The sequence below is a fragment of the Glycine max genome, chromosome 20 (assembly GCF_000004515.6).
Source record: "Glycine max cultivar Williams 82 chromosome 20, Glycine_max_v4.0, whole genome shotgun sequence".
Taxonomy (NCBI): Eukaryota; Viridiplantae; Streptophyta; class Magnoliopsida; order Fabales; family Fabaceae; genus Glycine; species Glycine max.
Genome location: NC_038256.2, coordinates 1,990,652 through 2,018,525, shown reverse-complemented (window position 1 = coordinate 2,018,525; position 27,874 = coordinate 1,990,652). Strand labels below are relative to the sequence as shown.

The window sequence follows — 27,874 nt, the reverse complement described above, 5'->3', positions numbered from 1 at the left end:
AATTTTTGATAAATTTTAATCAATAAAAAATTAAAAAGAGAGTTTTAGATAGTGCTGCTATGATTACTATTTTTATGATCGTATGTGTATTTGACGAGTCGACTACGGACAGAGCGAGGACGCGGAGACGCACGTCGTGAAGAAGTGAAAGCGAAGAAATAGGCGTCAGAACTTCACTGAAAGAGAAAATAAAAGAAAAACGGCGGATATGTCTTTTAAATAAAAATAAAAATTTATTTATAATGAGAAAGGAAGGTAAACACTAACAATAATATCCGCGCTGAAACTGCACTTCCAATCTTGCATTGCAGAATTCATATTCAATTCCCACGAACAACCCATTCTCAGCTCAGATCTGACACACTCCCATTTCTTCAACGCTTCTCTCTCTCTCTCTATCTGCTGCGACTGTGAGCTTCTCTCTCTCTCTCTCTCTCTCTCTCTCTCTTGCTTTGAATTTGGTTCTGTGGAAAGAATTGCTTCTGCTTTTCCTTGTGCTGTTTTGCTCGCAATATCTGATTTGGTGATATTTTATGTTATTTATTTTAGTTACATTTGCTGCTTTTGGTTATTCTGCTGCTGAGCTCATCACCGCTAAAAATGGAATTAGGTTTTAGCTCTCTCTTATAACTTACTTAAACTGCAAAATTCGTGCTTACAACTCGCCAATTTCACTTGACTAAGGCGTCGTGTGTGCTCATAAATTGATTATGTTGATTGTGAGCTCATTCTTTCGTTGTTTAATTTATATATCACATGTTTTGGAAGTTGGAACGGAGCTCATAATGTTGTATTTTTGTTTTTGTTTTTTGGATTTTAGGTTTACAGTTTAGAATATTTGTTAGAGGCTCTTTTTATGGTAATCAAATTGGACTTGGAGGGACTTTTACTTGAAATAAAAATTGAAATATAATGGAATTATGATTGTGGAGTTTGAGAAGCTTAGGAGATTAGTTGGTGGTTAATTTATGCATGAGCTTGAATTTTGGAAAACTTGATATGCAGACGGCTTATTAGTTCATGGCAAAGTCAAGGCAGAAGTTTTCAAACCAGGATTCTTCGTTGTCGCCTACTGCTGCAAGATCAAGGGAGTGGGATGGACCATCTAGATGGACTGATTACCTTGGGCCGGAAATGGCTTCTCCGTTGTCGTCTAGTAGCTCCAGGAATATCTATCATGATGGGCAGTCTCAGGGCACGACGCCGGCCCAATCGCACAAGGGTATCAACATGCAGTGGGTTGTCCAACTCACTGAGGTTGCCGAAGGTCTTATGGCTAAGATGTATAGGTTAAACCAACTTTTGGATTATCCAGATCCCATCAACCATGTATTTTCAGAAGGGTTTTGGAAAGCTGGTGTGTTCCCCAACCATCCCAGAATCTGCGTGTTGCTCTCTAAGAAATTTCCGGAACACTTCAGCAAATTGCAACTTGAACGTGTAAGAAGTGAAAAGTGATGTCTGATATGCTTTACATTTTGAATGTTGTTTATGGCCTTCGCAAATTTCATCATTTGGCAAGAAAATGGATGCAGATAGATAAGATTGCTTGGGATTCATTGCAAGATCATGCAGAGCTTCATTTACAGAGCCTGGAACCGTGGGTGCAGGTACTTTTTTGTTAAATTCTTTTACTGGTTTTTCCGTGTGTTTCCCACTGATAACCCTTAAGCAATTGACCAAAGGTTTTCACATTCCAGTTGCATGCCCTCTCATTAGACAAAATCTTACACATCCCTTCACCCAACAACTTAAGCTTTTAGGTTAGTTGATTCATGCACCTCACCTTACTTGACTTGCTGGATTAGTTTGAGTTATTAAGACTTGCCAAATTCTACTTGTCAATATCTTTGTGTAATCAACTTATCTGCATGAGCCATGAGTAAATAAAAATCTGAAAATTTGTAATTTGCAATTCATTTCTAGATTTATTTATTTTTCTTTAGGAGGAAAGGTTGAAAATAGTGAAAGAGAAGGCTGAAGCTTGTTCTAAAGTCTAAACATGTAGTTTACACTTTACATTTTAAACCTATATAACACAGGGTACTGTAGCACACACAAACAATTAGCATTGAGACCAAGGGGAATAGTTTTACTCAATTGAACCATTATACTGTTGAAAGGACACCAAAAAACTTTAAATAAACTACCCATAGATACACCAAAAAACCAGTTAGAACTTATCCAAATCATTTTTCCCCTAGTGATAGTTGCTTTATTTATAACAAGATAAAAGGACAAAAAATTACTGCCAAGTGCTAACATCTATCCACGTTCTTCGTTTGAAGATTGTGATGTAATCCTATTGTTCTTGTTTCATGTAGCAATCCACCCCTATACTTTAGCTATTGTATGTTGGGTTTGGAATGCACTCTTTGTTTCCTTCACACTATGGTTAATTCTGCTGTTGATGATTGCAGCTACATATTGTTATTAATAAACTAAAATCTTCTTCCTATTTCAAAGTTCAAGCTTCTCTCTTGACTAGATTTATAGATGAATTCATTTATTAACATGCACACTCATTATTTCTTCATGAATAATTCTTACTGTGGTTTTGGCCCATGGTGGTTTCATGGGAGTTGCCATTGCCGATATGGAGCGAGATTTGACAACCTTGCTGCATTCTGAGTGTTATTGTTTCTGTGTCTTGTATTTTATGATAGTATAACTGTTCCTTCCCCTGTTGTAGTTCTCCCTTTCTTCTCTTTAATTTTACCTTTTTAATCCAAAAGAAAGTATGAATAGTTGTCATACATAACACTGAACTTGGTCCTTCTATTTATACTATTAATCTAGGTTAAGGTACTAGTGTAGTGCAATATGTACAAACCTAGCTTAATAAAAATCACAACTAACTAGTACCATATAAATAATATTTTTTAACTTAGAATACCCCAGTATTCTGACTGTTCAGGCTTCAAGTTACACAAACAAAGATTTGTAACTTTGGTGTTTTATGCATTAAGACATTTTACTTTGTTATTGATGAAGATAACATCAAAAGTTAATTGGGAAAAGGTCCATTTCACCTTTATGCTTTGCATTTTTTATTATATTTGACCGTTCAATGGTTTATGTCCTCTCACATTTCCCCTTTATATGCACATCATCAGTAAAATATAAGTTATATAAAATGAAGCTGTTTCTGCATTCTCCTGCTATCATTGACCTTAATGAGATAGATTATTGGTTTCATTCATAATTTATGATTTTGATCAATAAATATCTTTGTTGGTGTCATTTATGTCAATTAGAACTTGCTTGTTTATTTCATGACTTTTAGATTTTCAATTCATGTTACCTGAACTCGTACAGTAATGATTCATTTGTGTGTGCAGCTACTTCTTGACTTGATGGTGTTTCGTGAACAAGCTCTGCGACTTATATTGGATCTAAGTAGTACAGTAATTACCTTGTTGGTGAGTCTGAATATTGTTACAAGAATCTAGCCCTTTCTTCATTTGAGTTTTGACTCTTGAGTCCAGAAGCTTTCATCATTGACGAATAACTATGCTAGTAAGACAAAAAAAGTAGGGAGTCTCACAAATTTTCCTAAAAAATTGTTCAACTCTTATGAAAGCTTCTGAAATTCACTGTCATGCATCAAATATAGAAATCATCACTCCAGTGAAATGGTTTAAAATTTTTAATAGATGTCCTAACATTGGAAATAAACTAATAAGTAATTAGTTAATAATTTGTGCATATCTCAAATAACTTGGCAGTGTTTTGCAGCCCCATCAGAATTCTCTTATACTACATGCATTTATGGATCTATTCTGTTCCTTTGTGCGGGTTAACCTTTTCTCTGAAAAGGCAAGTTAATTTTCCCTCTATTTTTCTTGACCTTTTTTTTTTACTTATGAAAAGCTTTGATGTTTTCGAAATGATTTTTCTGGTCAACTATATATGAGTGTAATTATTTCTAAACCAATCTTCTCATAACAGATGCCAAGGAAAATGTTGCTACAGACCTATAACTTTCTACATGCAATGTCAAGAAATGAGCGGGATTGTGACTTTTATCATCGGTAGGATATTTTGATAAGTTTTCTTGAATTGTTGTCTATTTCTTGTAAACAATAATTGATAGGTATGCATCTGTACATACACATACGGACATAGCATGTTGTATAATCTAGCTTTAAGAAAAAAGATTCTTTTTGTCCAAAAAACTTTCCATTAAGAGAGTTGCATAAAAAAATGTCTCAAACAAATTCTGAGGGCCATTTTGCATATACAATTATGCATACTTGGCTTGTGTTGGTGGTGATGGGAGGGATGGATTGGAGATTCTAGTAAACTCTGGGCTTATACTCCCTGTACTGGTCACATTGTGATGTGTTGCGGGGCTTTTAAACATGAGCAACAGAACATAGAAAAACTGCAAGACATATGAAGAAACTTAGATGTTTGAAAATCTACAAAAACTAGTTAGCTATAAATAAACATATGTGTGGGAATTTGTTTCTCTTGGTCAGAACTAAGTGCATGATCCTCACTTCCTCTTTTCTTCCAATTTGGGGGCTTCCCATGGGTCTTCCAACAAGTTTCACTTGTATGCCATGGGTATTTGCAATGTTCACACCATGGTCTATCAGATCAGATCTCCTGCTGTCTTCCCCTCCTTGGTTTGTAGTATTGAGAGCAGAACCTTCCACTTCTAAAACAGGGGCTGACTTCCTAATTTTTCTACTCTAGGTTAATCATATAGCGCAATCCAAAATACAACTCCCATCTATAATCAGGCCATTGTACAATAAAAAAATCATGAACTAGTCAAAATTGAAGGATTGGACTACAAAATTAATCCCTAAGGGATGGAATTGACGAAGAATAATAAAAAATGGATTTTACACTAGCTTTGATATGAAATTCTTTTAATTTAGTTTTTCCCTAACCATTGTCACCTTTATTTTTTAGCAGATAAATGTTCCTTGTTTTAGTTCTTATATGTTTCTTTCTCTACTTTACAGTTTGGTTCAGTTCGTTGACTCTTATGATCCACCACTGAAAGGCTTACAGGAAGACCTAAATTTTGTGAGCCCTCGTATTGGAGAGGTTAATCTCATCCTTTCCTGTATCAATATTATATAAACAATTGCCAAGTACATATGGTAACTAATTCATGATTCCGTCTTTTCATGATTAAGTTCAATTTATTTTTATTAGCCTTTCTACTTTTTAGGAGCAGCATTAGTTGGTCTTAAATCTTGTGGAAGTGTGTGAAAGGTTTGCTTTTTATGGTGATGACTGAGTTTGTGATACTTTGGTGCATTTGCTTGAGATGGACAATACAATAATATTGAATAATTAAGTTATATCACCTGATCCCCTTCATTTGCTTTGGGATAGAAACTAAGTGTCGCTTTCTTTGTCATGTCTTGTATAGTAGGAAGTCATTCCTGTTCCTCCGCCTAAAATTGTCTTCCATTGCTTAAAAAATTGTCTTCCACAAAATTTTCTCTTAAATGTTATATAAATAAAGTCATTCCTCTTCCTCCGCCTTACTGCATAAGCCTCTAGGATAGTTGGTCATTTGACATGGTATTCAAGCCTCTTTGACCAAGTGGTCAGGTGTTGGATCGTTGCCTCCTCCGTTCTTTATAATTAAATTCAATTTCAGTACAAGATAAAGTTTTTCCATTCACTCTCTATGTTGCAAGATTGAAGGGCTCTTGTGTGGAGAGGCTTGTTATTGATAGATAAAAACCATGCTGAACCTCTACTGAACGGCTCAAGCTTTTAGAAGGTTTGGTCCTTAGCATTATATAATATTAAAATTTAACTAATCATTTCAGAAGAAGTCACATTGTTGGTATGACCTCCATCTTTTGGTTCCTTATAAGTGAAAATTGAGACCTAGAGAAGATTGCATATGGCATTTAGTTGTTGAATGTAAAATCTCAATATGCTTTCTGAACAGTATAGCTTCTGCTTCCAGATTTAGTATGATTTTCATACAGGATAAACTTATCCTGTTACTTGTAATCTTTTCAAGTGAATAAAATATGTTCTCTGTTGCTGTGAAAGAAGATTGAACATTTTAGATCTGTTTTTATACTACACATGATATTTTATTTATCTATTTTTATGCAAAGAATGAGTTTCTTAGTTAATCTCCTTTATGGGTGAATTACTGTATTTGACAACTTGTTAATATATTGCTGTTGAGATATTGATAGATATTAACATATATTAGAGAAATTCTGATTTCATTGTTTTCCTAGATTCTTTCCTAGTTATGTGATTCACATATAAATATAGTACAGTTTGTATAACAACACAATTATTCACTTTCTCAAGTATTGTCATTGAGGTTTTGATATCTTTTTTCAGGTGTTGGAGGCTGTGGGTCCTATTATATTTCTATCAACAGACACAAGGAAACTTAGAAATGAGGGATTTTTAAGTCCATATCATCCTCGTTATCCAGACATACTCACAAATTCTGCTCATCCACTGGTAATGTTAATTTTTGTTTTTAACCATATTGATATAGACTTCTTAAATTGATAACTTATAATTACACTGAGGTTCTTTTCTCATTCAACTCTGCAGAGAGCACAAGATCTAGCAAATGTAACTGCATATCGAGAATGGGTGTTATTTGGGTATCTTGTCTGTCCTGATGAACTGCGTCGTGTCACTAGCATTGATATTGCTTTGGTATAGTTCATACTTTGTACCTGTAGTCATATACCTATGTTGTGAAGTTTCTATTTTACTTTGCAACATGTGGAGGGTACTGAAATTGTTTGGTTTTACTGGTGCAAAAACACAACCATGTTAATACAATTATTGAGATTTGAACTGGTGGTCTTTTAAACAAGAAAGCTTTAATACAATTTTTTATAGCTATTCTCTTAAAAGTTTAAACTGTAAAGAGATGTGCCCAACCATGTATGTTAATATTGGCAGTAGATGAAAATACGGAAAAAGGGCTCATCTGACCCATCTGTGGTCCTATTTCGTATGCATTTATATTCGCTTTATGAATGTAGTGAAGATACTGAAGTTTGAATAAAACAATATGGAGCTTTTTCTTGTCTTGGGTTTTACGCTGATATTTGAGATAGAAAGGTAGGTAGGAATCTTTTATAGAATGAAGAACAAAATCTCAGTTCTGTAATCAAAGTAAGTGCAGACTAAGGGTTACAAGAAAGTCAATCCCAGAGAAATTAGAGAGACTCTGGACTCTCCTAACTGTCTAACAATTCTCAGCCTCCAAAGACCCTTAATTCTCCCACCCTCCCGGTACATATAGTAAACCTCTTAACTAATTATAACAAATGCTCCTAATTAACTTCAACTAACCTCTGTTTACATTTGCTCTTGGTTATCTTCTGGTCCATTCCTTCCCTTCCTAAAATAGACCTGTTTTATTTTAGGTCTTCTAACAATACTCCACACCAAAACTTTCACCTTGTCTCAGTGAAAATCAGGAAAAGCAGATTGCAAGGTAGTGAGAAGCTCCCAAGCATTCTCACAGTCTGGTAACCTTTTTGATTTGACTAGCAATTACATTGCACCTGCAGCATTGTATTGCAATTGTAGAAGCTTCTGGGTTACACTTGTAGTTCCCTGTCCTCAGATCACTCAGCTGGTAATGGCTGAGGTTGTGCAGCTGTTGACACAGCCTTCTTTAAAAGGCATACATGAAAAACAAGGTGCACGCATATGTGGTCAGGCAATTGCAGAAGGATACTTGATAAGAATGGTATAGAATAATTCAGCTTGGCTTTATCAGATAATATAGATGTAATATTATTTAAGTGTTAAGTCAAGTTCTTGGGTAAGCCATACAGGGGGTTGAGGTATAACTTTTATTTCAGATAAAAATGATACTCTTTCCTTACTAATAGTCATCCAAATGTTGTTATAATTACAGTAAGATTTTATATTGATATTATGTGGATTATAGTTATACTAAGTTTACTTCCTTAATTCTGTTTGGTCTTGGTATTTCAGGTTGTACTGAAGGAAAATTTAGTGCTCACATTATTCAGAGATGAGGTAATTTTTGCCTATTGGCTTTGAAACAATGTCTTTAACTACAGTAGTTGACAATTTTGTAATAATCATTACGCAGTACATACTACTGCACGAGGATTACCAGTCATACGTTCTTCCTCGAATATTAGAATCTAAGAGGATGGCAAAATCTGGGCGTACAAAGCAAAAAGAGGCAGATTTGGAGTATAATGTTGCAAAACAGGTTGAGAAAATGATAAGGTACATACGGAATTCCTTTTAAACATATTTTTGTGTCAGAGGGAATGAGAGAGGCCAAGATAGTGAAATCTTGTAAGTTGTCCATGATTATTCCAGGTTGCTATTTTCAGTGATTTGGTGACTGAATTCTCTAAATTGTCTTGGAATAATAATGAAACCAGTTATGCATTCTAAACTTAGAAGACTGAAACAAAAACAATGTAAACAAAGGCTTAGTACTTTTGAATTCTTGTCCAGTTATTGGACATGCCTTGATTATTTGATGCACTTTCTTAAAATTAAATACTCCCTCTGGTCCTTTGTATAAGAAACAATTGAGTCCATTTTTTTGGTCTTAATTATAAGAAACATGGACCCACTTTCAAATGTATTAATTGCTATCTTCATTCTATACCCTTTCTTTACTGTGAAATCTATTAGTGAGATGCCCACTTATTCTCCATGTAAGTGATTTCATTTATTGACCTATTAGCAATATAAAATTCATTGGTGGAAAAAATTATCCCTTGAATTATGTGTAGTGTCATTAAATATTACCACTACTTAAATCATTTAATTTTATAAGTATTTTTGAATAAAATTTAAATTTCTGACATTATTAATTTCAATTAACTAAACTACCTTTGTTGGTCTTGATGAATTAGTTTAGTTGTTTGCTTCTTATATAAAGGACTGGAGGGAGTATAATAGAAGGGATATAGCAAATTTTGTGGTATCACTAAAGTCTTTTTACCCATTTGATAAGCCATGCATAAGAATTTAATGAAGTGTACCATTTTTCAGTTCTTAGAATGCTTATTTTATTAAGGTTAGAATTAGGTAAGTTTAAGATTTGACCCTTAGATATTTTATTTTATGGGGTTCAATGGTTTTCTTAGCCTCTTTATAGAGTTTGCATATACTTTTATTTTCTGGGGGAAATTGCCGGGGTTGGGCATGAAGTGGTTCACTTCAAAAAACTTAACTGAATGATGGCCTTCTGAATCCAAGGAGGCAACAATAAAGAATAAAATATTATTTTCTTTATCTGAAGGTAAACATTCTGTTTTGTTATTTGTTACATGAAATTACTCTTGCAACTTTTCTTCTTTTTTATGTTGATATTTGTTACTCTTTTCTGGGGTTTGTTTTCTTTTGTTATTTTTTTTAAGGATGATTCATCCATACTATTACAATTGGCAGTGCTAATCACAAAACTGATTGACTTTTTCAGTGAAGTGCATGAGCAAGCAATATTATCTTGTGATGCCATACATCGTGAAAGGAGAATTTTATTGAAACAAGAGATTGGGAGAATGGTGCTGTTTTTTACTGATCAGCCCAGCCTGTTGGCCCCTAACATTCAGGTGTCTTTCTTTTGGCATTTGGAAGCATGAAAAAAATTGTGTCTCTGACATTTGTTACTGAAACTTTTAGTATTGTTTTGCTTATAAATATTCTTGATTCACTTATACACAAGAACATATTATTACCTCTCCTTTTGTTGTTTCATATCATTAAGAGACTAGAAATCTTTATAAAATTACAAGAAATAGAAAAATATTTTTAGAATTCTAGTTACTCAACCAAATAATAATGTTCAAAGAGGGGTTAATGTGTAACCACTTAATAACTTAATTAACCAAGTGGATAATTGTTCCTAAAAGGTTCTACAAATAATTTTATTTGTATAATTTTCAGATTTTTTTTCAAAGATACTTGATATGATGCTTATGTGGTTTCTATTTGAAATTTGCTGCTAAAACTTTCGTTTATAGTCTGATGATGGTGACAGTTCTTCTGTTCATACCTGATCATTGTTAATGCCTTTTGGATTTGATGCTCCTAAGGGGAACTTGGGGGCAAAAGTTAGCATCCCTATTATTTATTCAATACAATGAAGTCCATTACTCTTGTATATTGTTAGGCATAGTGTGTTGAAGTTCCACATTACCTGTGATGAGAAGCTTAAATAAACAAAAATGCTAGCTCAAATCAAAATGACCTGTCCTCTCTTTCCTATAAACATTTTGGCAGTGATTGGTGAATCATAGAGTGCACATACTTACTCAATTTGTACTTGAAAAGGATAATAATCTGCATATATCTTATGAAGAAATACGTATATGCTAAATACTATATAAAAATGATATTAAATTCACCAAAAAAAAAGTTGATATTCCTTATTCTTAATGAAGCTGTATAAGAGCTTAGCAGCCTAAAGTTATACTCAACCTTATCAATTTAATAACTGAACTGAACAAAACTGATCCCAAATAGTTTGTGACTGTTCTGTTTATATTCAGTACACCTTTTACTGGTTAACATGCTTATGTAGATACTTAGAAGTTAGTGTTACTGTTAGGCTGTTAGCATGTTAAGCTAAGTAGGCTTCATATACATTTCTAGACTTATCTTCTCTTCTGTGGACTCAGTGTGGTATGTCAATTCAAATTAATTTGAGCATAGTACTATACTTGTTTTTAGCTTTATAATTAGTTATTTAATTTTCTTTTTAGAATTTCGTGTATCTTCACCTTTTTAAAATAATTCGTTTGAGAGGATTTAATCTTTGTTGCAGATGGTGTTTTCTGCCTTGGCTTTAGCCCAATGTGAAGTGATATGGTATTTCCAACATGTAGGAATTGCATCATCAAGATCTAAAACTACTCGAGTGGTACCAGTGGACATAGTAAGCTTTTATTTATTATTCTTTAATTTCCTTTTTTGATCAAACTAGTGCTCTTTTCTAAGCAAATTACAAAATTAGGGCTTTCTAAAACTATTAGAATTGGACTTAGTTTAACTCAACCCCAAAAACTAACATAAGGGGTGAGTATTGCCCCAACCTTATGAGGACTATTTTGGCCATCTTTTTGGCTGGTGTGGGACACATTAAATGATTAAATACACTCCTCTTGTCCATGACCAGATTGTGGAAATCTAGAATATGAAGTTTTCTGGGTTGGACATATGTGGGTGGCCAACATCAAGACTCGTACCAAATTAGAAATGAATTGGCCTGACACTTGAAAACTTGAATTATGAGGAAAAGTGAATATCATTTTTTACAATTTTATAATGTTAGGGTACAATTATACTGCCTTAAAAATAAATTCTATCCGTAGTAATTCTAGACTACAAATATAGACATATAGGAAATACGGAAGCAATAAGAATTAAACCTAATTGCAAGAACTAAGGAAACTAAATCTATACAAATAAGGGAAAAATATTGAATTATAACACTTATTCTCAAGCTGGTGAATGGATATTTATTAATTCTCAACTCAACATATACATAAGATCTTGGAAGTGCTATGTGGGAAGTCTTTTGGACTTTTGGTCAATACATTTGCCAACTAAAGCCAAAGGGACATATGTAGTAGTCCCTATGAGAATAGTGTCTAATTTTTCCTTGATGAAATGCTAGCCTATTACCCTATTACAATATATTTCGTCCCATCATGTTGAGTTGGATTGTATGCTATATTGATGGTAGACTTATCGTCACAAAAGAGCTTCATACTTAATCTTGAGATCAAGTATAATTTTCATCCATAATAGTTAACAAATCCCTTGATCCATAATACGGAATTCTACCTTTGCATTAGACCTTACAACCATATTTTGCTTTTCACTCTTCCATGTTACCAAGTTACCACCCAAAAACATACAATACCCTCTGGTAGATCTCTTATCAACAGCAAACCCTACAGAGTCTGCATCTGTGTATACTTCATGGACAATTTTCCCAGCTTTTCAAATAATAGTCCTTGTGTGCTTTGAAAGGGAGGAGAAGGGGAAAAGATTCACATTTGATATAGGGACTGTATCATGTGAAAAAAAAATGTCATCTAGTAGTAGTAGACGTGCTGATGAATGGTTTGAAAAATGCCCTAATTTGATAACCAGTTTGATAAAGGGCTGTCGTTGGGTGAAAAACTCTTATTACATGTTCTCTAATTTTCTTTAACCATATAGTTTGAATCTATTGATAAGGTGGTTGACTTAAAATTTCATGATCATGTTTTCAGGATCCAAATGACCCAACAATTGGATTTCTGTTAGATGGAATGGATCATTTATGTTGCTTGGTACGCAAATACATTGCAGGTTAGATTAGCTTTATGTATACTAATTTATCCTATAGTTAGGGAATAGGATACTACCTCTGGTCATTGTATAAGAAACAACAAGGTGTATTTTTTGGTCCTAATTATTAGAAACATAGACTCATTTTCAAATGTATTAATTGCTAATTTTCTTTTATACCCTTAATTTATTATGAAATCTATTAAATATGACACTCCCTCATTCCCCATGCAAATAGATGCGTTCATTAGCCTATTAACAATATAAACCATACTCATTGGTTGTTTGGTTGTAAATTTATCCCTTGTATTGCAAGTAATGTCATTAAATATAACCACTCACTTAAACAATTTAATTCTATGGGTATTTCTAGAATAAAATTTAAATTTAAGATATTATTAATTAAAAGGATAAAATATGTTTGGGGTCCCTCTAAAATTTGAAAAGTATTAATTTCATCCTCATAAAATTTTTCGTATTAATTTGGTCCCTGTAAAAATAAAACATATTTTTGTTGGTCTTCAGTGGTAACTTCATTAGACGGTAATCTAAAGTGGCTAACAAACTTACTCGTGTAATTTGATTACAAATGAATTAAACAATTTGTGGCGGTTAAAACCCCTAAAATGAATTAAACAGTTTCTGGAGGCTAAACACCCCCCAAAATTGTAAATTTTCGATTCCTTCCTGGGCTATTTTCTCGCACTTTCTGATGAGATTAGGGGGGAAGATGAAGCAATAATGGATTCTGGTGTTTGAAGGTAGAAAGAGAAAGTAATTAAGTTCGTTGGCCACGTTAGGGAACCGTCTAACGGGGAGTTTCCACTGAAGACCAGCAAAAATGTTTTATTTTTACAGAGACCAAATTAATACAGAGAATTTTGAGGATGAAATTAATATTTTTCAAATTTTACGGGACCCCAAACATATTTACCCTTAATTAAAATTTACTAAACTATTTTCATTGGTCTTTATGAATTAGTTATTTGTTTCTTATATTAAGGACCAAATGTAGTATTAAACAAGTGTTTTTCATTATCATCAAAGAATGTTAAAATACTTTGAAAAAAATTATGCATTTAACATTTAAACTGCTATATGCATTTAAATTTCTATATTCCACATTTGTTAAATTGAAAAAGTTGACTTGTTTGTCTTAGAATTGGAGATTTAGGGCCTAACTCATTCTTTATCTTTAAACTAAAGTTCTATAATAGGAGAACTCTCATATTCATGGAAACTGCAGTACCTGTACATATCTCTGCATATTGAAAAATTGTAAAAAGATTATTGTTATTTTGTGTTTGTGGAGCCTTTGGCTAGTAGTCAAGAGTCATTATTTCTAGATGATGGAGTTGGGATAAATCTCTGGTATTGGAGCTGTGGAATGTGAGAAAGATATGGAATTTGGTGAAAATAACATCCTAAGAGCTTGACTGTTACTAATATATGATCCCTGCTTTGAATTAATAAATGATCCCCACTTCAAATTAAAAAATGGTTTATTTTTTATTCTGATTTTAGTTCATACTTTACGTGCAAGATTCAGTTGCTGCATTAACATTTCTTTTCCCTTTATTTTTTTTTTTGCATGGGTGTTTTGGTTGTTAAATGTTGTTTCATTTGATTTGAGTGCAGCAATTCGAGGTTACTCATTGTCATATCTTTCATCCTGTGCTGGAAGAATCCGTTTTTTACTAGGAACCCCTGGAATGGTGGCTCTTGATATTGAGGCTAGCTTGAAAGGACTTCTTCAGCAGATTGTTCACCACCTTGAAAACTTGCCAAAACCACAGGGTGAAAATATATCTGCTATCACTTGCGATATGTCGGTATGTGGGACATCAGAGTAGGATTACAGTTCATTATAATCCTTGATTTAAATATACTTGCATTGACATTCTTAGAATTGGGTTTGGACCTAACTCAATCCCATAAGCTAACTCATAGGGTGAGGGTTGTCTCTCACTTATATATTCTATCTTAGCCTTATCTTTAGCCGATGTGGGACTTGGGTTTTTTCCAATAGACATAATAACCATAACCAAGTTGCCACTTGCCACCTTTGTGTAGAATTTGTTTCATTCAATATAACTTGTGAACATCATTTGCTTATTAATGAAGTCATTGGTATGGCAAAGAAGAAAAAAGTTAAAAGTCATGCTAGCGTGCTAATGCATGCAAAGGTTGTAAGTTTGTGTAGCTCTTAGTGTCAGAACCTTAATTTATAGTTTTTCTTTCTGTCATTTTTTCTTTTTTCTTTTCTAGTTATAGACAACCTAATCTTTTAGCACACTTAACACTTACTAATACTATTTTCAGGATTTTCGAAAGGATTGGCTATCAATTTTATTGATAGTCACGTCTTCACGTTCATCTATAAACATTAGGCACTTGGAGAAAGCTACAGTTTCCACTGGCAAAGAAGGATTATTATCAGAAGGGAATGCTGCTTACAATTGGTCCAGGTTTTTATTCGCAATTTTGTTTTGTTTACCTATGCTATTCTGATATTTAATCCCCTTTCTCTACCCCCCAACACACAAACCCCCCATTTATAAAAAGTATATATATAAAAAAGATTTACGATGGTATAGTCAAAATCATGATCTTTTGCATAAGATTGTATGATTTTACAATCTCAAGTGTTGGTTGTGCTGCAATCACGACCTCAATCAGAATTGCAATTTGGGACATCGCCGTGTAAGAGGGTTGGATTGAGCAATGTCACTGCACCTAACAAATCTGTGTTGATGTTCTGACCTGTGACCCATAATGCTGCACTCCTGAAAACCCTAACTCAGCCAAACCTTACCTCATTTTGTGCCATTCTTCTTCACACCTGAAACACCTATCACTGGACTGCTGTCCAGTTCCTCGTCTCCTCCATCAGTCTTCATCTCTTCCATTGCTCCTCATCTTCTGCACCTTTGTTTGCTGGGTGGTTGGTTTTCCGTTTCTCCTCTTCTCTTCTGTGCATATGCTTTGGTAGCTGCTGGGTTCTCTATTTTCCACTTCTCTTCTGTGTCTGTATCACTGGGTATAGGAAAGGGAAAGCCTAACTGTCCTGTAATAGTCTGATTCGAAGCTGCTGAACAGAACTGAAAATGTCTTCAAACCCAATCTCTGCCGCTTAGATTATACTATATTTCTGGCGTTCAAGTTTTATATCTTGGCACTTGTTAAGAACTTGGTATTTGGTATTTTCTTATGTTTAAGTTGTTATGTGTGACTTACGATTTGTTAATAATGAAGTTCTTATGGATTTTTAAGTTTAATTAAATCTTTATATGAATTTCATAGGATCTTATGATTTGTGTTATGAACCTGCAATTTATGATCTTAACTCTCACCAGTTCCAAGTATAATCTCAATTTTGGCCTTTATCAATCTATTTCCTAGTTTGGGGGACAATTGATTTATCTTCAGACCTTTTAGACAGACAAATGAACTTATCAATAGTTTATAAATATTTATGCAGATGGACTTAATTTTGTACTACGAATTAGTATATTCAATTGAGGAGCAAAACGCTAGATCTTTTTGCTGGAGATTTCTTGCTGTCTGCCCTATGTTTCTTTGGCTTTTAGTAACCCACATATTCATAGGGACTGATCCCTTCCCTTTTGTTGTACTAGGAGGATATCTTGATCTTCTGTCTTGTACTCTCTTCTCTTCTATAAAATGCTTTTATAATTTTTATATTACTACTAGTTGGGGTGTTCAACGGGCGGGTTCGGGCGGATTTCGGTTTAAAATATCCAATCCACACAAACTGAACCATCTAATATCTTGGCCCATCTCCGACCGCACTTTCCATTGGATAAGGTGGGTTACAGGTTTGCAGGTCATGGGTCGAAACGGGTGGATTGAATCGATTTCAACATCTATTTGCACTCGTATTCTATGCTTCGAATGTCATCTTCCTTGCAAAAGATCGTACTGGTTCAAGTCGGCATTAAGAGTTCCTTATGTATGTGGCCGGACTCATCATCGTTGGTGGTGCGAATTTTAGCACCTAAACTCTTACAGAAAACAAAAAGAAGAAAGGTGAAAGATTGAGAAAGAGAGATACACGCCCACGTTAAAACAACCTTGTAGAACTGAAAGAGAGTGAGAGAAGATATTGAGATTGAGATGAGAAGAAGTTGAAGTGGTAGGTAGCTGTAGCAAAAAGAAGAGGAAAGTGAATGGTGAAAAAAGAAAGTAGGAAACCGAGCGTGGAGTAAGTGTGTAGCTGTAGGTAGCAATTATCACTCATGTCTGGGAGAGGAAAAAAGCTGAAGCGTTACTTTGAGAATGTGACTTTATGTCATTATGAAACTTTTCAGCTTTGTAAGTTATAATAATAATAATATTTTAAGTTTTGAATGAAGCATAGAAGCAAAACCAGCATGTTATTAAGTAAATTCGGTCGGGTACGGGTATCGATGGTTTTTTTTTTCCGAATTTGCACCCACCCGTGGTTAACCATGTGAAACCGAATTTTCTGCTTTTTTAAACCGAGGACCTGAAACTGATCATCCAACAACTGATTTTTTCATGCGGTTTTAACGGGTTTCGGGCGAGTAACGGTTCCTTGCTCACCCCTCTACTAGAGGGCCTTCGTATATTTTTGGATTATGGCTTGTATTATGCAATTATTCATGTGCCACGTGTGTGTAAAAACATTTACCATAGTGTAACAGCTGAGTTAGAGCTTCCAGACATTTTTTCTCTCTAGTAAATAAAAAAAAATATGTAAAAAACTTGAAGAGATAATTATGGCGTAGTTGTTCTTTTTTTCTGCAGATGTGTAGATGAATTGGAATCTGTGCTTTCAAAGCATGGCAGTCTTAGGAGGCTGTATTTCTACCACCAACACCTCACAGCTGTTAGTGTCCATATTCCATCCCACCTAATTCATTTCTTCAATTTCTCTAGAATTATGCCTAGTTTATATGCTATTACTTTAACCTTAGGGTATGAAATTTGAAATTTACTAGTCACTTTAGTTTATTTTCCATTTTAACCCACACTATGTTCCTATTCCTATATAAGGTTTTTAGAAACACCATGTTTGGTCCAGAAGGGCGTCCTCAACATTGTTGTGCATGGCTTGGGATCGCTAGTAGTTTTCCAGAGTGTGCATCTTCAATTGTCCCAGAAGAGGTAAAAATAAATCCTTGCCAGCAGTTTATACTAGTCAAGTATTGACCAAAATTAGTAAAACACTAACTGCACATTTTGATGGAGGCATGGAGATACATTATGCTTCTTTTTTTATGGTGTTAGTTTGTTGCTTTGTTTTGCTTACATGAAGACTTGATCTGCAAATTTTCAGGATGTTTACTGCAACGCAATCTTCCATTTTTGTTAATAATTTTGTTGAATGAAGATGAAGAAACTTGCTATTACAAAAATATAGAGTTAATAGTACTTATGTATCTGTTAAAATTCTATAAGGCTTCATACAACTTACCTAGATTTTTTTTTTAGTTAATTTCAATTTCAATGAGAAGGAATTCTCAAATGGTTTGTTTAAAGTTACATAGTCATTGTGGGTTCTGATGTCACTGCAAATCCAAACTTCTCTTATTACATAACTGGTCAAAACTCAAGTATAAATAATGGCATTTACCTTTGAAAATGAAACCTCATATTGACTTAACAGTCATGTAAACTTCAATTTCCTACTGCCTAATTGATCATTAGGTGTTATGTGTGATGGTAGCAATATGTGGAAAATGTAGAATATAGGTGTTCACTGTAAATTTTGCTGCAAGCAGGTTACAAAAATCGGCAGGGATGCTGTTCTTTATGTTGAATCTCTGATTGAATCTATCATGGGAGGATTGGAAGGATTAATAAATATCCTTGACTCTGAAGGAGGATTTGGTGCCCTAGAGAATCAGGTAAATACTTTTAGTTAACAAGTTGGCCCCATTTCAGAAAACTAACATTTTTATTTCATCAGCTTCTTCCAGAGCAAGCAGCTTCATATCTGAATCAGACATCAAGAGTTTCTATTCCATCATATAAATCTCCAAAAGGAACTGCCGGTTTTCCTTTACCTGGCCATGAGAGCTTTCCTGAAAATAATGGTTCTATCAAAATGTATGTCATAATAATTCCATCCTAAATATGTATGAGTAACCACATAATATATCCTTTTAATTTGTCTACTTTTTCTAATGACAGGTTAGAAGCTGCAATGCAGAGGTTGACCAATTTGTGCTCAGTTTTAAATGATATGGAGCCTATATGTGTTTTAAACCATGTCTTTGTACTGAGAGAGGTTGGGGATGGATATTTTTTTTCTTCCTCTTATCTTCTTGAGATTTACTTATCTATTGAAAACATTTTAGATGATGCTATCAATTGCATAAAATTTGGCTAGTATGAATCTGTGATTGAATGGGTATCGCCCTTTAAAGAAACTTTGTAGCATGGCCGTTTAACTCCAGTATATAAATAAACTGAAGCAGTAAAAAAGTCATGGTTGTTTTGATATGCAAATCCTGGAAGGATTGTAAAACAGAAAAAGTATGCTAAAACATATTTTTCGTCCCTATAAAGTTGGAAATGCTTGTTTATCGCCCCTACAAAATTTTTAGTATGTTTTTAGTCCTCCTAAAATTAAAATATACTACTCTTTGGCTCGAAGTCAATCTCGGAGCAGTAACAAAATTTTTAGGGTTAGCCCTGCAGGTATGGTTATTATCCTAGCCAAAGAGTAGTATATTTTAATTTTCAGAAGACTAAAAACATACTAAAATAATATGTAGGGACAAAAAATGAATATTTCCAATTTTATAAGAACAAAAAACATTTTTTAGCCGTAAAAGTATGATGAAGATATTAGTGTACAGCATATTGATGATAGAATGGAAGAGAAATAGGTAAAAGGTGAGTCTTTTCTTAATGGAAATGCACATTATTTTTTGGATATTGTGTTAGATATGGATCTAAATTTGAAATAGGTACAATCTTTTTTTGTGTGTGTGGGTGGGGGGGGGGGGGGGGGGGTTGTCAATATTTTAAGCAATTAAAAAAATTGATATTCTTACGGATCTCTAGTGGTGCTGAACTCATAGTTTGTCACCGAATTTTGCAGAGATCGGGTGGTTTGGGGCTTTTCAAAAGTTAAGGAGAAAAAATAGCCATTTTAGTCCCAGAAATCGGAAGGCACTGTCACATCAGTCCTTGAAACTAAAAAAATGTCAAATAAGTCCCTGAAAGTGTAAAGTCCAAAATTCAAAAAAAACATAAAGTGATAATAAGAACATTTTATTAGTTTCAGGGACTAATTGTGACAACATATTCCACTTTCAGGGACTAAGGTGACTATATAGTCAAAGTTTAGCTCAATCTTTCCAGTGATTTGGGGCTGTAAGGTGTGTTCGGTTTGGGTTTTTCAGGTTTGTAACCTGGGAACCTGAAGACTGAACTAAACAGTATTGGGTTGGGTAAACACTAGAGACCAAACTGATTAAGTGATCCGAACCAAACCAAGTTCTTATTCAGGTCAGGTCAGGTCAATTGGGTTCATGGGTTGAGCTGTTCCCTCTTAAATACCTGATTTAGAGGGTCAAAGTGCTTATAATATTCACCAATTGGAAAATTAAAGTAGATTGGCATATATCCATGATCTCTTCCTTATGCTTGTAGTTTATAAAAGTATTAAGTTATTGATTATCGTCAATGGTTATCAATGCTGCACTTTATTCTTCCGTGCACTACTCAATTTAGAGGATCCAGATCCAACATTAGTCACCTGTTCAAGTAATGAATCAGTGCATGAAACTCAAGTCTTATATGCATCCACTCCCTCTGTATCAAATTGTACTGTTTCTGAATCAAATATCGTTCATTCTGCCATTATTAACACATCAAGCTATTTGTGCAGTACATGAGAGAATGCATTCTTGGCAACTTCAGAAGAAGATTGCTTGGTGTTCTGAAAACTGATAACGATCTTCAACGGCCTACCGTTCTAGAATCACTGATTAAGAGACATATTAGCATCGTGCATCTTGCAGAGCAGCACATCAGCATGGACATTACCCAGGGTATTCGGGAAGTTTTGCTTTCAGAAGCCTTTTCAGGACCGGTTTCTTCTCTGCACTTGTTTGAGAAGCCAACAGATCAACATACAGGATCGGCCACTGAATCTGTATGCAATTGGTACATTGAAAACATAATCAAGGATGTTTCAGGTGCTGGGATTTTGTTTGTTCCAATTCATAAATGCTTCAGGAGTACAAGGCCAGTTGGTGGATATTTTGCAGAATCAGTCACTGATCTCAGGGAATTACAGGCTTTTGTACGTATTTTTGGTGGTTATGGCGTAGACAGGTTAGACAGAATGCTAAAAGAACACACGGCTGCTCTTTTAAATTGCATTGACACTTCACTACGCTCAAACCGAGATGTGCTAGAAGCAGTTGCTACCAGTCTGCATGCTGGTGATAGAATTGAAAGAGAAGCTTCTGTGAAGCAAATAGTTGATCTGGAAACTGTGATTGGTTTTTGTGTTCAGGCTGGCCTTGCACTGGCTTTTGATCGGCTACTAGCTGAGGCTTCTGGTGCTATACTTGAAGAAGGTGCTCCCTTGATACATTCGTTGCTGGATGGGGTGATTAAGCATCTACCTGATGGAGTACCAGAAAAGGAAGAAATCAGGAGAATGAGAACAGTGGCAAATACTGTAGGTGTTGTTAATGATCATGATTCAGTTTGGGTAAGATCAATTTTGGAGGAGGTTGGTGGTGCAAGTGATGGATCATGGGGCTTGTTACCATACTTATTTGCCACATTCATGACATCTAATATTTGGTCCACCACAGCATTTAATGTTGACACAGAGGGTTTTAGTAACAATATCCATTGCTTGGCAAGGTCAGTATGGTTATAACATGGCCCTATGCCAGTAGATTAACTTCCATGCAGTAATTCTACAGGGTTGTATACGGAAATTATTCGTTTAGTATTTTGATTCCATTGTCTAAACTAATACTATTTGAGAAGCTGAACTATTCATTGCCATTGGCATATACTAATTTTGGTATTTGTCTAACTCTAACCACATAATACCGTGCAGGTGCATTTCTGCAGTGATTGCCGGAAGTGAGTTTGTTAGATTGGAACGGGAACATCAGCATCGACAGTCTTTAACAAATGGACATGCTAGTGAGGGAATGGATCCCGAATTATCAAGTCATATGTCAGCCGAAGCTAGTATCAAGTCCACACTGCAGTTATTTGTGAAACTCTCTGCAGATATCATACTGGATTCTTGGAGCGAAACACACAGGTAAATATATATATATATATATATATATATATATATATATATATATATATATATATATGATTTTGTTGAAACACAAATGACTATACACTTTTGTAAACTACACATTAATTTGGTAGGCAATGTTGCAATATATTAAAGTAGAATTTCACCTGCGGTTTTGCATCAGTACTCTTTAATCCGAAACATTATTCTTTCATTTGTTAGTTATCTTATATATTTTGTATTTTGATTTATGCACAGATCTCATCTCGTAGCACAACTTATCTTCTTAGACCAACTTTGTGAGATTTCACCGTACCTTCCAAGAAGCTCGCTGGAAACCCACGTTCCGTATGCCATTCTCCGTTCAGTATACAGCCAATACTATGCAGATACTCAGTCCACTCCATTGGCAATACTGAACGCATCACCCCGTCATTCACCTGCCGTGTTACTCGCACACGCTTCTCCTGTCTTAAGGCATCATCGTGGTGGAGACTCACCACAGTATTATGGGCACGAATCAGGATACTTCAAAGGATCGTCATCACATAACCAGGAGCACCTCTATGATGATATTGGCAGCTTAAGGAGCATGGACAACAAGCAAAGAAACGTTCGTCGTTCCGGGCCTTTGGATTACAGTGCCAGCCGTAGTAGGGTAAAGTCTGTTGAAGGCTCAACTTCTGGAAGCACTGGCCCCAGTCCACTTCCTAGGTTTGCAGTGTCTAGATCTGGTCCATTAGCGTACAAGTAGTTGTTTGATATAATACCCAACAGAAGCTGGTAAGTTATTCACCTTCTGCTAGTGATCAGTTCTCTATAATGGGTAAATCATCCAAGGTTTGCACAAATTTTAGCAAATGTATATCGCACTAAGCGTCCTTTTGTAATCGCCTGAATAGTTTAAATCAATGCCATATTAAGTTCCTACTGTTTTAGCGAGAACCAGGTGTTCATTCTATTTAATGTTCGTATGATCTTTGACATCTCGCAGCTTGAAGTCTGTTGGCAGAGGTATTATGGATCTTATTAAGTAATCAATATTCAGTAATGATATTTGCTCGTAATTTTTTTTTTACTTCACTATCCTTTAGATAATAAAACAACAAAGGCATATATTTTAAACACATCAGTGGTTTTCTCTATCAAGCAAATGCCGCTCGAGTACAAGTGTGTTTGGTTACACGTTATTGAAGTGATTTCTCGCGTTTTCTGTGAAGCTAGCAGGTATAATTTCCCAAGTTTCTTTACGGGAAATCGAATTGAGTAACTTTTAGTTTAATATAAATTAAAAAAATGTAATAACATTCACCCAATCACAAACCATATTGACTTTGATGACAACTTTATTAAACATAATTTTTAATTTTTTGACAATATAAAAACTTTTATATTAATAATACATATTATTTTTTTAAAAAACCTTCAAAATATCATTAGTTGTTGTAATATGTCTAGATATATAGTATAGGTTTAAATATGTTTAAGGTTCCTGATAAAAAATCAAATTTTATTATGGGATTTTAATAAAAAATTTATTTGAGTCTCCTATTTTAAGTATTTGTTGTCAGGTTGAGACTCAACATAAGTTTCAATATATTTGAAATTTAACAACGAAAATAATTATTAAAGATTAAAAAAAAATTAGTTATTTATCATGGACCTTAAATATATTTTAAAGTTTACATTATATCAAGAATCATTTTGTAAAAGTAAATTTGAGGACCACAACCTATCGTCTAAAACCAAAATATATATTTATAAGAACTTGAAACACGAGTATTGGTAAAATTTGCCAGATATCACTATTTTCATTCCTGGTATTGTAATTTGTTTATATATATATATAAAATGACAATAAATAATACAGCAAAGAAAAGACTCTAATGAGCCATTTTTATAGAATTAGCGAATTAATCTCGGGCACTAAATCGTAAGTTTACTGAAGCTGAATTCTCACACGGTCTGGACACAAGCTACTTTTCTAGTCCATCTTGTCTTAATAACTCATTAAACGCGCCATGTTCTTTCCTTGCAATTACTACAGTTGTAGGAAAACTTACAGATTATGGCCTAGGGAAACTTACCGATATGGCCATAATCGCCAACAGCTGTCGATAAAAAGAAAATGGTCGTAATTGTAGTTGCGATTCAATTTAAGACTTCAAAAACTGCAATTTGGCCTCTCCTTGTAATAGAAAGATCACGTTACTTTTTTCATTTGTTCACAAACCAATGAGTTATCCCTTTTGACCATTATAAACAAAAAAGAAAACAAACATGATAAATACTCGGTAAAATATTCTAAAAGCTTCACAGCCTAAGTGATCCTAACTCTTTGGGAAAACTACTTAATCCGTTTAATCATATCCCTCTCCCCAAGCCACAGATGATATGAGGAGGATAGAGCTACTGTTTGTGTGATTAAAAAAAATAAAATCATATGGTAGCCACTGTTTCTGGCAAGCTAAGTAATATAAATGTGAAAGATAGCTATCTATCTTCAAATGGTAATCAATGTAATTACTAATTAGCATCCTTGGCTCAACAAGTTAATACATTCTGCAGGTATTCAGTTAAAGACAAGAAACAAGTTCTGGGAAACAAGTCTGATATCCTTCTAACAGAAATTAATCAACCTCCTCGCATATGTGCACCTAGCTCACCAAACTGATCATCGGCCTCCACTGTATCTTCAGATAGCCGCACAGCATCCAACTTCTGCTTGAGAATTTCTATGGCATTTAGAACCAATTGAGAAGCTTTAACTGCTCCGGTAGACTCAACAGTGAATATGAAGCTATCCTGCCTCGCAATGATTTCTACAAGCCCAGGCTTGCCCATAGCTTCTGCTTTCTTAAGCACCTCGTCATCATATGTGTATGCCTCAGCATCAACCACCATGACCTAATAAATGCCAAAATACTTAGTATGATAAATTACCTAAAGACAACACCATCTGATTTTGAAGGGTAGCAAATTTAATACTTTTGTTCACAACAATACATAATATATCAAAGAATGACTCATGACATCGAGACAACACATTTGATTTTGAAGGGTAGCAAAATTTAATATTTTTGTTCAATAATACATAATATATATTAAAGGACTCGTAATCAAATGTGTATTGTGTATTGGACAATACATAATAGAACCTATAAAAGGGTATTAACTACCAGGTATCAACATTTCAAAATAGAAAAAAATATGTATACCACTAAGTGGTTGACAGAATCAGCCAGGTAGATCAGACATCATTTTAAGAACTCTTGATGTCCCCGGATATGCTATACATCCAATGTGTATCGGACAGTACATAATAGAACCTATAAAAGGGTATTAACTACCAGGTACCACTATTAAGTATCACATACAACATTCCAAAATAGACAAAAATATGTATATCACTAACTGGTTAACAGAATCAGCCAGGTAGATCAGACATCATTTTCAGAACTCTTGATGTTCCCGGATATGCTATACACCCACCATCATGAGCTGGATTGCAAACCTTGATACTAATGTCTTAATTACTGTAAATTTCTTTGTATCTCAAACTTCATTATGAAATTGATAGTTTTATGACCTGATCGATCTTGATGCATAAATCCTTCACATTCATTCTAGCCATGGTTTTTTTGGTGGGCCAACCTTATAGAGATATCAAGTGTGTTTGGGATTCAGAAGAACAGAGAAAAGGAGTGAAGGGTAGGTGTCACTGGAAAATCACTGAAGATGGGTGGTTCCGGTGGCACAAAATAGGGTGAGGATGTAGGTCACAAAGTGGGTCTCAAACAGAATAGATGAGAAGCGTGGGATCCCTTGTGTTAGTTCTTTCGAACGTTCTGATAAAGAGTGGCAATGTCAACTTTGACCTATAAAATTCCCCAAGAGGGAACTGTTTCAAGGGTAAAACAAGGATTTTTTGAAAAAGTCCTCAACAAAGGGGGCACTATAGGGCAGCAAACGACTGCTTTTTGGGACTGATTGCAGCTACGACAACCACAAAGGTAAAATGCACCACAAATCAATTCTCTGCTAGCACACTATTAATAAACGCTTGAGTTATGTAAAGTCTTATCCAGAATCAAGTACAAGTGGTTGTAAAGACCTTCCACAATTATTGTGTATGTGGTTGTTCACTTTCCCCGATTTTCAGGGTTGACAGAAGAATTTTGCTTTTAAACTACCTTGAGATTCCAAGTGATGGAGGCTACATTACCGTGAGATTAGGATTGATGAAGGCTACCTAAAACAACTTCCCTCTGACTCAAAAAGATTAATGAGAAAAGGCATAAAGTTTAAGGGATATGCAAGTGCTAAGGTCATGTATATTTGAATAGCATCCTTACTCCAAGATAAACCTGGAACTTTACAAAACATTATCACTCTAATGCTTATTCTCTGGAAGGAGATATAATATTTTCCAGGTGGCCACAACCAAAATATGAAGAATAGTTGTCTCTTAGTTTTACTGCATGTGCACTCTCAATGTGATACTGTAAAGCCTATCTTAGAGGCTGTTTCTATAAACAACTAAAAAACCAATCTCTAAGATTGCTTACTTTGTTCACAAGAATTATGCATTCAAAACATCAAATTACTAATGTCCATCATTGAACACATAAAACAGTATACCTCTAATTTCACTTTCTACTCCACTTCAATCCAAAAGGTTAAAGAGACATACAATGTTCAGGATTAGGGATTAGCATAAAATCGCAAGAAAAGTAATTGACATGCAAATGTTAAGATAAATTCCAAAAAGTAATATATGCACCACCGCACCAGTAATTAATCAAACTACCATTTAATCATCAAACCCAGAAGAAGAGAGGCTAGGTAATTATTCATTCATTCTGCACAAAATATGGATCAGATAACACTAGTTAAAAATGCATAACCAAAATCATAAGAGTACAAACGATAAAAACCGAACCTGTTGTGTCACTGGATCAATTTCAAAGACACGGGTTGGACTACTGTCAACCCATTCCCTTTTCTCTTCCAGAGTCAAGGTCTCCATCAAATCCTCATTTATATGAATCTCTGGTTCATACATGAAAGTGACAGTTGCAGCAGGTGACCATTTAGCATGATCCTTCCCAATCCCCTTCCTAGCAATCGCTCTCAGCTTCAGCTCTTGTCCGCGTCTCAACTTCACAATGATAATCCCTCTGAATACACAGTTGAAAACAAAGAACATCCATAAGAAAAAAAAAGAAAACAATGCCCAATTGAAAAGAAAGAACACCCATTCGAGAAAAAAAAAACAAATACCCATTTCAAAAAACCAAATACCCAGTTGAAAACAAAGAATGCCCATATTAAAAGGTCAAATACCTAGTTGAAAACGAAGAAGACCCAGTTGAAATCGATGAATACCCATTAGAAAAAACCAAATACACAGTGGAAATCGGTGACGACCCATTGGAAAAAACCAAATACCCAATTGAAATCGATGACGACCCATTTGAAAAAACCAAATACCCGGTTGAAATCGACAAAAACCCATTTAAAAAAAAAAGTAGGTTTTCCTTAAAAAAAAGGTTGAAGAAACGCACCTGTTGTTGTCTGGGGAGTCAGTGGCAGAGGGGTCAGAGAAATCAACGGGACTCACAGTAGGGTCAGAACTGTAGAGATCCTTGCTCGTAACATCGAGGGTCTGATCGGTCATGCACTTTACCCTAAGATGAAACTCGACGGAGCAAAACTCGCACTGTCCGTCACCGTCGCAGGCATCGCAGTCACGTGAGAAGCGCATGGACATGGCGCGCTCGCTCGTGAGGGGAATGAGGCCGAGCCTGTGCGCGATGAACTCGTCGTTGAGCACCGACGAGTTGACCTCGATCTCCACGAGGTCGATGGCGACCGTCGGCACCTCCGCGATCATCACGCGCCGCAGCGCGTTGGCTATACTCGCGTCGGTGTCGCGGAGCTCGAACTTGGCGTAGTCGTCCTTCAGCTCGCGGATTTTGACACGAGGCATGCGCGCGTAGGAGACTCCTCCCTCCATCGTTTCGTTTTTTCTCACTCTCTCTCTCTGTTTCTGTTTCACCGGAGAACGAATAAAATGTAAAACCCTTCTCAAAACCCCCCCCAAACGTTCGGATCCTTTATTCTAACTTAATATTCATCACCCCTCTCAATAATATATTTTGCGGGGATTAAATTAAATTTTTTTCCACAAGTTCAGCTTCATCCACTGGGTAGCGGATAGTCCTGGTATAAGAATGATTTTGATTTAGATGATTTTATTCTCAAATGTAAATACATAAAAAT

At 35.0% G+C, this 27,874-nt stretch overlaps 2 protein-coding genes across 2 annotated transcripts; one reads left to right on the top strand and one right to left on the bottom strand.

The window, feature by feature from the left end:
* Window positions 1-105: 105 nt before the first annotated feature.
* Window positions 106-22,531, top strand: LOC100780997 (protein NAP1). Its single transcript, XM_003556202.5, has 24 exons — window positions 106-410; window positions 1,006-1,440; window positions 1,536-1,610; window positions 3,342-3,422; window positions 3,739-3,819; window positions 3,952-4,034; window positions 4,980-5,064; window positions 6,343-6,468; window positions 6,565-6,672; window positions 7,975-8,019; window positions 8,096-8,238; window positions 9,452-9,584; window positions 10,799-10,909; window positions 12,255-12,333; window positions 13,951-14,144; window positions 14,635-14,780; window positions 17,104-17,185; window positions 17,353-17,463; window positions 18,081-18,206; window positions 18,269-18,408; window positions 18,493-18,589; window positions 20,201-21,192; window positions 21,395-21,607; window positions 21,848-22,531. Exons 2-24 carry the CDS (start codon window positions 1,021-1,023, stop codon window positions 22,341-22,343), a joined length of 4,167 nt encoding a protein of 1,388 aa, XP_003556250.1. The 5' UTR covers window positions 106-410; window positions 1,006-1,020; the 3' UTR covers window positions 22,344-22,531.
* A 1,556-nt stretch (window positions 22,532-24,087) lies between these two features.
* LOC100779047 (DNA-directed RNA polymerases II, IV and V subunit 3) lies at window positions 24,088-27,874 on the bottom strand. The gene is made up of 3 exons (XM_003556199.5): window positions 27,157-27,874; window positions 26,532-26,769; window positions 24,088-24,496 (listed from the first exon to the last, which is right to left on the bottom strand). Exons 1-3 carry the CDS (start codon window positions 27,606-27,608, stop codon window positions 24,224-24,226), a joined length of 963 nt encoding a protein of 320 aa, XP_003556247.1. The 5' UTR covers window positions 27,609-27,874; the 3' UTR covers window positions 24,088-24,223.